Raw genomic sequence first — 15,846 nt, 5'->3', positions numbered from 1 at the left:
ATAAAGGCCGGAACAAACAAAATGGCTTGATAAAAAGTCGATTATAATGAGAGAGAAATAAACCCTCGGGGATCCAATCAGATTGCTCCTTTTCCATACAAAGCTGCTCCCAATTTGCTATAAACTGTTTTTGTGTTTTTCTCTCTCTCTCTCTCTCTCTTTTTTTTTTTTTTCACTTTCATTTTTCTTGCTTGTTTGTTTATTATTCCTTTTTGTATATCTTTTTCCCCTTAATATCTTTACTTACGCGTGACTTGTATTGATGTATTGGCTACTTATGATGAAAGCCTTAATCACGGCGAAAAGACCGTAAAGTTAGCTCTATTCAAAATCTACATACAAGTACTCCATTAAACTGTTTTTGAAAGGCAAGTGCCCACTGACAGATCATATATATATATATATATATACACACACCGAATCGCTAAAACTTTGACACTTTAACGATATATATACATATATGTGTATCCCCCCTTTTTCTATTGTCTTACCTGGATTTTCGTGAAAAGACAATAGGAAAAAGAGGATACATATATATACGTATATATATCGCTAAATTGTCAAAGTTTTAGGGATTTGGTGTATATATATATATACACTTGATTGCACTTGATTTATTCAGTATATCTAATGATATATGCAAAACAGAAAACTCGCTTTATTTATTGTTTGTTTCATTAAATGACTGTCAAAATATTTTTTCTTGTCTATTAGATCGTACAGAATAATAAATCAGTTGTTTTTAAGCGCTGAAAATGGTTATTTTGCATTATGCATCTCATTAGATATTTGCATAAATGTATAAACGTATACTACAACGTTTCTGTAATCGAGTGTATATATATATATATATATATATATACAGCCATTTGCAAAAATTATGGCCGCTTCCATATATATGTACAAGTATATCAAAAGCATATCAAAAATTATGGGATATCATCCCTGATATTTTTTACGAGTTGTCTATCACTTGGGCTTTCCGAAAAAAATATTAAGAAAGATATCTCGCCGTGTCTGATATACTTTTGATATACTTGTACATATATATGGAAGCGGCCATAATTTTTGCAAATGACTGTGTATATATATATATATATATATATATATATATCAGTATATATATATATAGCCATTTTCAAAAATTATAAGATAGCATCCCTTATATTTTTTTCGAGTTGTCTATCATTAGGGCTTTCTGAAAAAAATATCAAGAAAGATATCCCACCCTGTCTGATATACTTTCGATATACTTGTATTTATATTTGAAACGGCCATAATTTTTTCAAATGGCTGTATATAATCGTTTCGTGCTGAAGCAGATATCGAGGGAAAAAGAAAAAGAAAAAGAAAATAAAACATGGTTTATTCTGATATAACGAAAGTATAGATTTTTCTAAAAAGACTGAATGCGAACCTTTGCAAATATCTTTTCATAACAATTTTGTTTCACGGGCCAAACAAAATCACTCTTGTTCTTGTCGACGTTTTCCTAATTTCCATATTGCAGAGCATGCGCAGACGTTTGGAAAATGTCTAAATGTGTAAATGTCTTTTTTTGGTGGACAACGTTAATGACATTGACTGCATATGACAACAGAACTTTTCGAAATTACTAATTTAGACATGGTCTTTCCTGTAATGAAAATATATTTTTGAAATCATTAATTCAGTTGTTCTTGGTACTCGTTACCAGTCTTACACTCGTTTTTCATTCATTTATTTATATTGGCTCCAAATTAAGCTGCTTTGGGATTTGCCCTCAGCGGTCTGTTATTTCATGAGGAGATTGCTTTCTGAATCATTCGCCAAAAACACAAAATAAGTTAAGAAATTTTAATATCTGCCGATTTTATATTAAACATTTTAACTTCATTTGTGCTTCTATACTACGATCATTTACAAAATAGGTTATAATTGAATTAAAGATAGATAGCTTTCTTCCTGCCGAAAGTCCTTTCAAATCCACTTCTCATTCTACCAAAAGATGTCGTCGCTCTTAATCTCTCGTGGCTCGAATTTGAACGAAGTTTGTCCGTTGAAGTACTATGTAGCTTGTTCAATAGAAAAGGTCCCTTTGGCTTGTCGTCCGAACTCCGTTCAACAACATCGCTATTGTCATTATTTTCAGTGCAAGTCACGCTACGCTCCGTTGGTGAAATCCCAGTTGTCTTACCAAGTTCTGTGTTCCCCGACCCTGATCTAACTTTCTGGAGAGCGAACATTTTAGGTTTCTGGTTCGTCTTATTTTCATCTTCTATCTTTTGAAGTTTGAGTTTATTGGCAGAGGAAGCTCCTTTGACTTTCTCGATCGCAAATGGATTTTTCTTTCTCTGTGACACAGGACTATTATTTTTTGACATGAATCTGTATTTTGTGCTTGTTTCTTCGGGTGATGTTGAACCGTGTAATTCCTGAAGTGACTTTAATTGTTCTGGTATGTTATTGTTGCTGTCTTTTCTCCTTCTCGTTATTTCGGGGCTTTTATTTCCTGGGTTTCTCGTGCCATCAGGGGAAGATTCTTCTTCGCTCCGTTCAAAATAAGATTTCGGTTTCTCAAACATACCAACACCCCATTTTCTTCTTTCTAAAGACGGTGATCTTTTTATGCTTATCGAAGGAATCTTTAAAGTGTCTTTTCTGTCATTCTTTTGACTTAAAACTCGTTTCAAAAGCTCCTTAAGAAGCTCTTGTACTTCAATGTAGCCCTCAGAAATAGACACCTCGTAAAATGTACACTCCAGTTCGTTTGAGAACCCGATTCCTTCTTCAATATCGACTCTCCTAAGGTGATCCAGATCTTTTTTAGTAGCCACGATCACCATAGACATTGATTCTATGTTCCTATGGTCTTTGATGTATTTTGCTATGCTGCGCGCTTCGTCAAAGGATGATCGATCAACGATTGAGTACAGAATAATGAACAGATCGCCTCTGCGTGTGTAGCGTCTGATCTTCCCATCAGTATTCTGAAAAACAATTGATAATAATTTCAGGGTCAGATTTAGGACTTTGTTCTGGTTTTTTTTATTAAAATGCCGAGTAAGTGAAAATAAAGTCGTCGTCTGGGGTAATATATGGCATCTCAGCCTATGCCTCACTCCCCCTGTATCTAATAAGGGATTGATTTGACCGTGATTCCCTTTATATAACCGTACCTCTCCAGCTGTATCCATAATGTCCACATACACGTCTTCGTTTTCAATCTGTAGCGTGTGTCGGTACGTTGATTCTAAAACACGCGGAAAACAACATCAATTGCGCGTCATGGCTTAATAAGGTGTCCATTTTACAACTGGAGTGCGCTACCACAGTATGGGGCAATGGTTTACCGTCTTGCTTTCCGTCATCATAGGCCTTTTCTAAGTTCGATAAGCAGGACGCATTGTGGTAATACTGCAACAATGTTCGTTACCTCAGGAAAGGTGTATGGTGCGTAGTTACACAATGGCGTGTATGAGCAACAGTTACACAGCTTTAAAATTTGTTTCTACTCTTTTCCATGTTGTTATACTTACCTAGAGTCTGGTCATATTCCCCGATAAATCGTCGCGTCACGAACCGTACAGTAAGAGCTGAAAATAAACAAACACATTTGGTTCCCACCAAGTTTAATTAAGGGCACGTAAACTGATAGTTAAAAAGGATAGAGGAAAAAAGAGACAAGATCCAAAAATGGATGGGCACGTCCGTTAAGAAGTTACACTGCAACTTGATGTTAGACTTCGCTGCACCAAGAGAGATGGATGAATTGATTAAGGACAATGAAACTGATAGTTATAAAAGGATATATGAAAAAACAGAAAAGATCCAAAAATGGATGGGCGCGTCTGGTAAGAAGTTACCCTGCAACTTTATGGTAAAGGTCGCTGTATTTGCACCAAGAAGGTCGAATAATCTGCACTATAGGCAATAATTTAATTTTTTTCAAATTAATTAACTTTTTGAGTAACATGAAGTTTTCTCGGACAACACCCTTAAGGTTATCGCGATTAGGTTATTACTATACAGACACGGCATGTATTGCGTCTATCACAGAGGCGCTAAGGCCAGTGTTTACAATGGGGTCATTGCTAGGGCTAACGCTTTAGTCTTTTGGTTTCCCCTGGGAAACAAAATTAAAGACCCATCTCTTGCACTCTGTATTCATAATGAAACCTAGACTAGGAAGCCTCGTTTACATGGATGTAGGGTGACACTTCTGTTATGACTACTTCTTGCTTTTAGTGTCCCCTGATTAAGGAAACAAAACACTTGTCATTAGCACTTGGGTCATTTTATATTTTGTAGCCAGGAAGGAAGCTGTGGTTCTTCTGTTAGGACTACTAAACTCTTTGATGTCCACTGAAGAAAACTAAAGACCTGAAGCTGAAAGTATGGTTGACAATGCTGTTAGGACTAACTTTTGTTTTTGGTGTCCCTTATCCTACTGAAAAAAACTAAAGATCTGTTCCTTGTACTAGGGTTGATCTATATTTATGAGGCTATAGGCTAGGAAGCTGAAAGTATGATTGACCCTGCTGTTAGGACTAACTTTTGTTTTTGGCATCCCCTATCCTACTGAAAAAAACTAAAGATCTGTTCCCTGCACTAGGGTTGATCTATATTTATGAGGCTATAGGCTAGGAAGCTGAAAGAATGATTGACCCTGCTGTTGGGACTAACTCTTGTTTTTGGCATCCCCTATCCTACTGAAGAATACTAAAGATCTATTCCCTGCACTAGGGTTGATCTATATTTATGAGGCTATAGGCTAGGAAGCTGAAAGAATGATTGACCCTGCTGTTAAGACTAACTCTTGTTTTTGGCATCCCCTATCCTACTAAAGAATACTAAAGATCTATTCCCTGCACTAGGGTTGATCTATATTTATGAGGCTATAGGCTAGGAAGCTGAAAGAATGATTGACCCTGCTGTTAAGACTAACTCTTGTTTTTGTCATCCCCTATCCTACTGAAGAAAACTAAAGAACTTTTCCTTAGTTACATTCTTCATTAAGGGTAGACTTGGAAGCTGTTACAGTCAAACAAGCTCACGCGTTGACCCCTAGAGTCGATTAATGATTTTAATTTTCGAATCTTGATTTCATTATTCAGTTGAAATTTACAACGTCGAAAACGAAGATATGAAAATTCCAATCAACTTTAAATTCAATAAACGACATTTTGATTGGTTAATCAGTGCTAAAACAGCCGGAAGACCAAGAAAACATGGAGGCCAGAAATAGTCTTGGCCGTGTTTATGTGCTGGGAAAGCCTTTACCTGATATTATTCGACAGGAAATTGTTCATCTCAGCAATAGCGGATTGTCCAATAAAGCAATTTCGTGACAACTGAAAATTTCTAGTTGGAGAGTCCAGAAAATACTTCAACATTATCGACGACATGGAACTGTGTCTCCATAGTTTGCTCAAGGCGGGAGCGTTCCCTACAAAATTACTGATGATATCGTCCAAGTAATTGAGGCATGGAAATTACAAAACCTAGTGTGTATGCTTATGAAATAAGAGAGGGACTTCTGCTCGAAGGTATCTGTAATTTAGATGATTTACCTTCTTCATCACGAGTCGAATAATTAACTTAATTTTCATTTGAATATTGCAATATTGCATTATTCCGGTTCGTACGTATAAATGGAATAATTGACTAATGATTTCATTAATCGAATCTACGGGTCAACTCGTGAGCTTGTTTGACTGTAAAAGGAAAACCTATGATGAAGGGAAACAAGAGACCTATCCATCATATTTAAAACAGGTTCGAAATTACCTTCTCAGCAAAATAGATACGGTTTCTAGTTTTACATTTATCGCGTTCCTTATTTTTGTCTGAACTCATTTTCTCGAAAAGGTCACATTTCGCACACTCTGAAAGTTCGTTGCGGTCGCGATTTGAGGAATCTAATTGACTTATATTCTTCTTTGGTCTACCTGTGTTATGTCTTGGACTTCAAAACGAAGCCGAAGCCAACTTACATAATATATAGTCTCTTCGTTTGTCAATATTCATATACTGTTATATAGGAGATTTCGCTCTGACTGAAGGTCAAAAACACCAAATTGACGCTTCTGTCTTCAGCTATGAATAGAATTGTAATACGTATCTTACTCGATAGCACACGTGCCGACAGATATAAATGCCCTCAGAAAAAAAAAACGAACAGCAAGAGATTTTTGGGACATAGCGAGCATTTTTACAAATATACGATGATTATTTTAAGCTAAGCGTTATCTTTGACGTAAAAAAGGGCTGGGCAATGAAAAGACTAGAGAAAATTCTCACTGGGTGCTTACAAAACTCAAAATCCTTAATTAGAAAATTTTAAACCAAAATGTCTGTTCATTGTTTTGTCTATATTCTACTCTTTTTCCTAAGAAAAATAATTTCTTTCCGGGCTTGTTTGGAGTCGGATGCAACCTATACACATTTTTATGACCTATTTGGTGGAAACAATTTGTTGCAGTTATTCTTACCAGATTTTCCAACACCATCTTTCCCCAGTAGAACGACGCGTAGTGGTTTGCCTGTCGTTTGTTGTTGTGCGGTTCTTCTTCGTCTCATGATTACTTCAGTTCCTCTACGAAAAAAAAAAGATTTAAACTTACAGTCTATAGTCACAGAAAAAAATCTGATCTGATACAGGCTTGGTTCGTACTATTGAGTAAATATAGCAGCGCTCTGTCCTTTGCTGATAACGGAGAATCAGATAAAGTTGAGAAATCCAAGACAGTGAAACCTAGATTCGTAAAAATATTGCCGAGATTGAAGTGAATAATTAAAGAAATAAAAAATCATAGAAGCCGGTATCTGTTCGTTCCTTTCAAAGAGAAGTGTGCGGATGGTGTGATGAAAAGGTACATTAGCAAACGGTTATCTAGAATATGTTTTTACCTATTCAATCAAGGAAGCCTTTCATGATTTGCTTGTAACAGTATTTATGTTTTCACAAGAATGGGATTGCGTGAACCGTCGTATTTTAAATCAATTTACTGTCCCATCACTCTTGACGTATCAAGTAATACTGTCAAAGACAAGCGCCCTCTTCAAATATGATCATAACGAACGTAATAATTAATTGTACTTACTGGAAGAATCTCATGGTTCCAAAGTCTTAGGTACAACAATGAATAAAATAAAGGCGACTTACTTTTGATCCCACGCTTGTAAGTATTTCCGATGCAACGCCTGTGCTAATTACTCTGCTCAATTTTTATATAAGAAAGACTATTTTCTAGTTGAGCTTTCGAAATCGTAAATTGTTCAATGGTATAGCTTCAGAGCTGTCAGTAATTATCTTGACTTTTGGCCGTACAGACATTTGCCTCGGGACATGCACGAATTCTTTGAATCAACTTACAGTACGAAGGTCCATCACGTCCGATTATAATTAACACGAAAACCCCTGAGGAATCTGATTTGTGAACGTGGTAAAACTTTGTGTTTGAAGTGTAGGTGGATGCAGCGACGCTACCCAACTACAGTATCTGAAATATCAGACCCCTTATCAAAATAATAAACAATAAGCTACTTACGATGATGTACGAACGCGTTTGAAACGAAGCGAGTTGTCATAACGCGAGGATCACCTCTCCCCCTCCCTCTTAGAAAATTTTATTTTTCCGTCTTCTTAGTTAATCAAGTAATCGTAATCATGATTAGAGGCATGATAAATCTCTAGCTCAGGAAGAAAGTAATAGTACTTTAATTTTCTATCGATTGCTTTTATCTTTGAGTTTGTTTTAGAAGAACGTTGTCCCGGTTTCCGCGGCTGATCAGCATGACCTGTGACGTCAACAGTCTGACAAGTAATCGTTCTCAATATCCAATTGAGCAATGGATCAATGAATTACGTAAAATGATGAGTAAGGTCACCATTAAACTAGTTCTTTCGATTCGAAATGAGTACAGATCTTCAAATGAAAATGTTTAAAGATTTCGACGGACCGTAGTAGATTTATCCCCAGTTGCCGAGCGGTTAGGATTCAGGGACGACTCGAATGCGCATGTGCCTTCGTGTGCCCCGTGACCAATCTCGTACCCAAAGCCTGCGTTTCTTCTGGCCTGCGGCGTAGAACGAGGGCTCTGGCACAATTCATTTTTTGGCGCATGCGCAATTTTCCTAAAGTGAAATATAATCATTGAAAATCATGCTTTAAAACAGAGTTCTGGGTTTACTTCCGATCAAAATATAAATTAGGAATCGAAAACATATGTTTTTATTTCTGGCAAGGCTTTGAAATCATGCGCTCTTATACCGGAAGTCCAAGAAATCCTGGTCTCAAAAAATGGATTATGCCAGTGAGAGCCTTCGTTCTTAGCCGCAGGCCAGAAGAAAAGCAGGCTCTGGGTAAGAGAGATTGCCCCATGACTCTTTGTCAAATAGAACTTATAGTTTTAGTCATGATCTATTTAGCTCTAGAGCGGATATATAGGTTTTATTGCAAAAACTAACTTTGTAGCCGATCCCTCTCATTACGATAAATTCCTAATCATCGACAAATCATTCCTATTTCATTCAAAAGCATTTTTTCACCTTGGAGCCGATATCTTTCTAAGGTTAACCCAACCATAGAATGAATTGGAATGTTATATCAAAGTCGATAAAGAATGTAAACATTTGTGTAATGATTGTAATTATTCCAACCATTTAATTAAGGTTTTTTCGAGTGTCTCTATGTTTTAAAGAGTTGAGAAAAAGTATTAATTCGTGAATAAAAGTCCTTTGTTTGTTTGTTTTTTTTATCGTGAACGTAAATGTCAATTTTGGTATGTTAAAACTAAACGTTTTGCAGTCTGTAAACTTTCATTGGTCCCTTTTTTTAATATAAATTAATTAACAGGTTTATCATATATCATTCCAAGATGGAGACATTTGTTAATTTAGATATTATTTGGTGAAGCCATTACGATACGAATGTAACTATAGACAAATCTAGATAACTCTGGAGCACATGAAGGATCGACTATCTAATGGGTTTTTGTCTTGTTTTAATCAGCGTTTTATCAAATTTCAAAAATATCATTTATATTATTCGTTAGTTTTACTCCGCACTTACTTGGATAATGTCTTGCAAGTGTAGAAGGAGTTTCAGGAGACGGTTGATATCGATATTTTTGAACTGGACGTTTTCGTCCCCGTAAAGCAACTGAGAAGCATCAATGCTCAGTATATATCTATCCTTACAGGAAGTCGGTGCTTTTCTCTCTCATTCATGCAAACATACAACTACTGACTCAGTGGTGTCGCTTTACAAAGTATCGATCGGTATTTCCCCAGACAACAGTGATGACCAGTACAGGTCTTTACGACAAGACAACTCTTCATAGCGAATTTTTTTTTCGGGTTGACGTCAGTAATATACGTGATTCACGAATAGCTTATAATAGACGTTTCTCGACCAGATATAGAATCTGTAATCCAATTAGTGATAAAGGCTACTGAGACGTTTGTACATACGCGCATTCAAAGTTGTCTACAGGTTAAGACCCGTATACTGACGCACAGACATAAACCGTGTCAATAGCAACCTTTGTAGCCTACATATAATGGTGTTTATTGATCGATGATGGTATGGTTGCATTAATACAAACTTTCTGTAAACAACCTCGTGGAGATTCATAATTATTGATCGATGATAGGTGCACACAACAGCCCATACCAATAACAACCTCGTGAAGGATGTTGGCAAGAGAATATGAACTAAGAAAAGGAATCCCCGTGCCCCATCATGTGCACACTTTGATGCTATTTTTAGAATCTATCATTTATTTGATCGTTTGATTTTCTGCACGCGCATAGAACGCGCGCGCTCTACGCTGTTTGCTAACGTTTTCTTGTGCTTTTCTTATGTTCAAATGTTGATCAAATCTGCCCTCAAGATGACGATATAGGTCGAAAGCTTTGGAAAATAGATGTGAAAATACTACAGAAATTTGAACAAATTACTACTTCAAAATTCGAAATAACGGAAAAACCCCAAAAACGTAAGCAAACAGCGTAGAGCGCGCGCAGTAAATGCGCGTACAGAAAAACAAATGGTTTAAAAATAGCATCAAACTGTGCACATGATGGTTACAAGGCTATATAGGTTCATTTTCTCTTGATGTTGGTAATTATTGATCGATGATGGTATAGTGTGAATTAATGATGAATGACCTCCAAGGAGGCTGGAACAGGCTACAAAAGTCAATCGCAGACATACGGCTTAGGGTGTTTATGTGGCTTGACTTTTTAATTGATCATGAGTGGATAAAAAAGATACATTTCAAGTCAGCTTGGGGTTAGTGCGACTCATACCTATCCGCGAGGTTGTCCAGACTACGTAAGGTTTTAAAACGATTCCTGATTTTGATTTTCTTAAGCGAAGACAGAATCGATGCTCTGCCTCGTTCATACAAGTCAAAAAAAAAAGTTGTTGCACTTCGTCTTGTCAAAATTTCCATTGTTGCTTGCTGTTGTTGTTACCAATGTTATTGTCCTTGTTTGTTGCTGCTGATGTCGTCGTCGTCGTTGTTGTTGTTGTTGTTTTCTTCTTATTTCTTTTTACTGATCTGGAGTCGAGTTTACCGCTTAGAATTTAAATATTCCTAACTCAAGTTATAAAGTTAACAACTCGCTCAGTTAGTGACTTTACGAGGACATTACAGAAGACATTACGAGCTCAAAACCATTAACTCCAAGCTGAGCAAATGTCATCAAAAGAACAAATGCTCATCAGAAAACAATTCGCACGCATTTTAAAATGAATTGTTGTAACAGTAGTTAAGATGTCAAAAAATGACTAGTAATACCTTTTGGGACTATTTGTTCAGATAGAGCCATAGAAGGTTTTGGGTTTTCCTGGGTATTTTCTATTTAAGTCTACAACTCTTCAATGTTAAATATTAGTCCTGAAGAGGTTATCCGAAGAAGCAGATATCATCATATTGTGACAATAGACCACAAGAAAAAAAATTGCCTCAAGATAATTTTAGGATCATTTCATTTTAGGGAATCATGTATACAGTACTCAAGATATTCTCAGCGAATAGTCATTTGGTCGATCTAAAATGGGACAACACTGACCAAGACCAACGGAATGAGTGTATTGGAGTACACTATTAATGCTAAATGTAAAGTTATTTGGTCAAAAATGGGACAAAACGTGGACCAACTGAATAGTACTATTGGTTCATGGAATAATCTTCAAGGAAAAGTCATTTGGTCAAACATCGGACCATACTTGGGGCAACTAAATGGGTCTTTTTCAATTATTTACCAAGTTCAGCTACCGTCAGGAAATTGTTATGTGGACTAAAATGGGACAACTCAACACTGAGACCAACTCAATGCCGGGGTCTATAGGTGTCCTCAAGACACCCTAAGGGGATCACTTGGCTAAAAATGGGGCAGCACTACATTAGGGCAACTAAAATGGTCTTTTCATGGTCAGGGCTCAAGTTAAGTACCCTTAGGGTATAGTTAGTAATGTAGTCTGAACACAGTCTACATGGGTTTATTGGTACAAAGTGCTCAAGAGAATTGTCAATAAATATACTAATGGGAGGAGAAGAAGCCAAGCTAATTGGGTATATCGCTTATGCAAAGGGCAATCAAATGGCCATGCACGTCATGAAAAACGGGGCACACTAATCCAAACTGAAATGGGACAACACTGAGTCAAGCTAAATTGGTACTATTTCCAATGTAGTCTGCAATATAATGGTCACTAGAACTACAATGGAACAACGATGAGCCAAGTTGAATGAGTCTACTGCAGATGTAGTAGTATGCAAGAGAATGGTTAGTTTATAAGGTGACAACAATGAGCCAAGTTATATGAGCCAGTCTATTGCTAATAGTGTAGTCTGCAACAGAATGGTCATTAGTTCTATAATGGAACGGCAACGATGAGCCAAGCTCAACGAGTCCATTGCTGATATGTGGCAGTCTGCAAGAGAATGGTCACTAGAACTACAATGCGGGAACAACGTTAACGATGAGCCAAGTTGAATAAGTCTACTGCAGATGTAGTAGTCTGCAAGAGAATGGTCACTAGTCTTACAATAGGACAACAATGAGCCAGGTTAAATCGGAGTCTATTGCTAATGCAGTGCTTAAGAAAATGTCTCAAAAGGACATTGTCTCTCTATACTCCCTTTATGCTGTCACATACACTATGTACGTGTAATCATCATTTTGGTATGCCACTATACCAACTTGTTTTGCTATCATGACCATCATTCCCTATCATCTTCTTAGACACTCATTTCCTCAACTAACCAGACCAAGTCCGAGTTATCCAAGCAAATGCAATTAAAATATTTTACAAAGATTTCAAGATAAGACATAACTCCTCTCGTCTGTCAGCTCAAATACATTTTCATTAACAGAACGTGAGCGTCTGGTATAATACTGCGTAGCCGGGTCAAAACATTCCAAGTTATCATCTTAAAATGAGACCCACTTTAGCCAGAACTAGTACCTTAATATTTTAGCCTACGGGCTGGTAAAGGTCACAGCATTTTTCTCAGAGGAAGTATTAGTCGTATTTTATTTAACGTCTAGTTTGTTGAAAGCGATGCAGTCACCTTGACTTTGTTTTCACAAATCAATCAACTTGGCGTAATAGGATGACTAATTTTTTTCCCGTTGATTGGTCGATTAGACTGATCGGGTGGTCGGTCTGTCTGTCCACTTGCATCAAGTCATTGTAAGGGTCGCTCAGATAGAAAGTAACTTCAAGCAGAGTAAGCCTTGCATCCTGGACTCATGGACGGTGATAGAATGTAATGAATTTAGCAATTGTGCTTAATATGATTCGTCCGTCCCAGCGGAGGCGCCAACTTCGCCGTTACTTTCCACATATGCACAGCGTATGTCCCTCTTAGAAACCACATTAGAGCCTCCAATCCGTAGCATGATATATTTCTTCAATACCAAGCTGTTTTTGCAATCTCATTATAAACCAATCATGTCTTACTATAAAAAGATTTCCTCCCTGCATGAATGAGTGCTGAAATATTTCTTCGAACTTCACAGCATGTTAGTATCCAAAATATGCATGTTTTGTCGGTATTTTACAATGACCTCTTAACATGAACTCTGAAGTACTAACTTGGAGTATACAATGTCGGGGTTGTAAGCACTTAGACATAGACCCTCCTATTGGGTGGCTGTCCGATGATTACGAGGAATTATCTACTTAGACAAAATGAAAAGCAATAAACAGTCCATAAGGAATGGCTAAGAAGATACATTAAGTACTTTTGATGTTTTTATTGAAGCGCATATATTATGACCTCTTGATTCCAAATGAACTCGAATCTTCAAAACTGTCAAAACTAAGTACTTTTGCGTCGGCAGGCCTACTTATGAGCCACGCAAACGACAGAAAAATTGCTTCATGATCTGCTAATTTGCGGTTTAACCACGATTGTTTTTAAAAGAATTCACCTTATTGAAATTTTTACACAAATATTTTTGCTTTTCGTAAGTTAAACGAAACGCAATGCCAAGGTTACTACAAAAAGTTAATCCGTTATAAGATTTCGTAGGTTTTAGATATGATGAACTCTAGCCTTTTTAAGCCACTGGATAATAAATTCTCGTAGATTGTGTCCAGTAATACATAATGATCAAAAGATAACGTTCACTAATTAAGCCAAATGTGTGGTCTTTGTACTGGAATACCTCAGTGATGTACCCTGCTTTCAGAGGCTCTGACAGAATCTAATTTTGATCCAAGTTTTTTTCGCAGATTTAAAGCTCGCTCGCCTCCGCGACCTAAAAATGGTTTATCAAAACCTCTAGAACCTAGCTGGGTATATGTGCGGAGATGTCAATGAATACTAAGAATCATTTCGATGTACTAGCTCAAGATAAGTCTTCTGATGAACTTGTCTTTGATATTTAAGGAAAGAGCACGGCTTGGCAAAGAAAAACTGTTACAAGCTGTTACTGTTACAAGAATAGTTTTACTTGTAGATGTTCAGGGAACTAGATGAACAATAGTGTTTAGTACAAGAAACTGGGGGGGGGGGGGACATTTTAAAGAATGTTAAGCAAGATTATAAGAGAAAAAGTGGTGTTCATATAATTTTTTGTTAAAAATGAAATATGCAAAAATAGCTTATGACAAAAACCATTGGGGAAAACAAGCCAATTCGTTTCATGATAGTGCCTGATGTGTGGTGGTCCAGCTAGTTGTGTACTATAAGACTTGTGTTTTTTGATGCAAAGACCAAGACACTTGTCCCTAGGTTCAACTAGACGATGATAAGGCAAAACCAAAGCTAAAACGATTAACATATAAAGGTGCCCTTCGATAGAAAATATTTAAAAAATACGCTATGGAACTTTGTGCAAAGAACCACAAGTGACTCATAGAAAACATTGTAGGACATTTCCGCACCGCAGTGTATGATTGTAATTCTCTTATGGCCAAACAAATTGAACATTCATTAACAGGTAAATGTAACTTGAAGAAACAATGGTGTAAGATAGCTGGCCTGAGTACCTAGTTTGCTCGATATAAGTACAAATATTATCTGTTGGTTTTACAAGTAAAACTAAGAAAAAAGAAAACTAAGACTAGTTGACTGGTAAGCGCTTCGAGTTTTTGCTACTCTTTGAAGCCTGCTTAAATGAAAGATTGAGTTCAAAATGCACCACCCGAGTGGTCAAAATCAATATTATTTCCAATCGATTGGTTCAAGGAATGATTTACATTCTTCATTTTTAAAACTAGGGACAAAAATCTCGAAGTGTTCACGTTAAACTGAAGAAGGGAATAAACTAGTTTTGAAATCTTTTAAAAGTAAGGTCTTACCTTTAGAAATTCCTGATACTCTTGTTGGCTCTTTAAAATACCTCTATTTGTCTCAGGCATCCGCACGCATTAAATTCAGTGCTTTGCATACTACCGTCAAACCATATATCAACAGCAAATCCAAAAATTCCAAAGTTATTTAAGAAGTAATCCAATACTGATTTATTTGTAATCTCTATGATTCACCATCTGTGGTCCCCATAGGATGTCCCTAGATGTCTCATCGATCTCGCATTAGGAATCACATTTTTTGTCTAGCTTGTTTATTTTAAGGCTATTCCTTCCTCAAGTGTCTGTACCGCCTTTTTCTTACACTGTAGTACCTCGGTATTAACGGACGTTAAATAGGCAGTGAATACCATTAACGTTTACATAAGTATAGGAAATGTCTGCACAGATTACTAAGTTAATAAGAAGGCTGGTTAGTAGGTATGCTATTTTAAGCCAATGAAAAATACATGTGTGGAGTGATTCAATGGTTAAGAATTTTTCAACATATGAGGAATCTATACTATTTAGTCGTGGTTTCATTTGCTGTATCTTAAATGACTGAATATTTCATTGATGCATGCAGCGGCGGATCCAGGGGAGGGGTGCAGGGGGTGCGCACGCCACCCTGGTTCGACTTCGTGCCCCTATACTTCGAAGATAACCAATACAAAATAATGTTTTTCCCTTTGATTCTAAGGGTCGCACCCCTCCCTTGGTTAACTTGCGCATTACCCCTCCCTGAACAAATTTCCGTGATCCGCCCCTGGCATGCATGTTGGGGACGATTGTAGACAGCATAAGACTTGAGATTCCTTCCCGTGTATTTCCTTCTGTTTTTGTTTTGTTTTGTTTTTTTCTTTTTTTTTGTTTGTTGTTGTTGTAGTTGTTGTTGTTGTTGTTTTCCTTTGTTTGCTTGGTATTATTTCTCTCTACTCTGGGTGCCAGAGGCCGTGTGCCCCCAGGGTAATTTTTTTCTTGCATTCTTATTTACTTTCTTTCTTATTTCTATCTATCTATATTTTATTCCTTTATTTACTTATTCTTC

At 36.8% G+C, this 15,846-nt stretch overlaps 2 protein-coding genes across 7 annotated transcripts in view; one reads left to right on the top strand and one right to left on the bottom strand.

Moving 5' to 3' along the window:
- LOC116295126 (leucine-rich repeat-containing protein 9) overlaps positions 1 to 13,242 on the top strand; it is a 53,792-nt gene extending 40,550 nt beyond the window's left edge. Inside the window, exon 39 of the mRNA XM_089036637.1 lies at positions 10,991 to 13,242. Within this exon, the coding sequence (XP_088892763.1) occupies positions 10,991 to 11,031 (41 nt within the window). The 3' untranslated portion in view covers positions 11,032 to 13,242. The remainder of the gene's footprint in view (positions 1 to 10,990) is intronic.
- On the bottom strand, positions 1,348 to 14,834 carry LOC116295112 (uncharacterized). Of its 6 annotated transcripts, none has more exons than XM_031702848.2 (5): positions 14,811 to 14,834; positions 6,474 to 6,577; positions 3,519 to 3,575; positions 3,159 to 3,232; positions 1,348 to 2,969 (listed from the first exon to the last, which is right to left on the bottom strand). In XM_031702848.2, exons 2-5 carry the CDS (start codon positions 6,559 to 6,561, stop codon positions 1,923 to 1,925), a joined length of 1,266 nt encoding a protein of 421 aa, XP_031558708.2. In that variant the 5' UTR covers positions 6,562 to 6,577; positions 14,811 to 14,834; the 3' UTR covers positions 1,348 to 1,922. The 6 variants fall into 6 exon arrangements, with proteins under 6 accessions (XP_031558708.2, XP_031558703.2, XP_031558707.2 ...); XM_031702843.2 differs by lacking the exon at positions 14,811 to 14,834 and adding an exon at positions 9,057 to 9,309; XM_031702847.2 differs by lacking the exon at positions 14,811 to 14,834 and adding an exon at positions 7,533 to 7,687.
- Between the last annotated feature and the right edge of the window lie 1,012 nt (positions 14,835 to 15,846).

This window comes from Actinia tenebrosa, unplaced genomic scaffold (assembly GCF_029948245.1).
Source record: "Actinia tenebrosa isolate PJP-AT-01 unplaced genomic scaffold, QUT_ActTen_1.0 PGA_scaffold0__85_contigs__length_37466705, whole genome shotgun sequence".
NCBI lineage: Eukaryota > Metazoa > Cnidaria > Anthozoa > Actiniaria > Actiniidae > Actinia > Actinia tenebrosa.
Note: the sequence above shows the minus strand (reverse complement) of the source record. Positions and strands in the feature narration are given on the sequence as shown.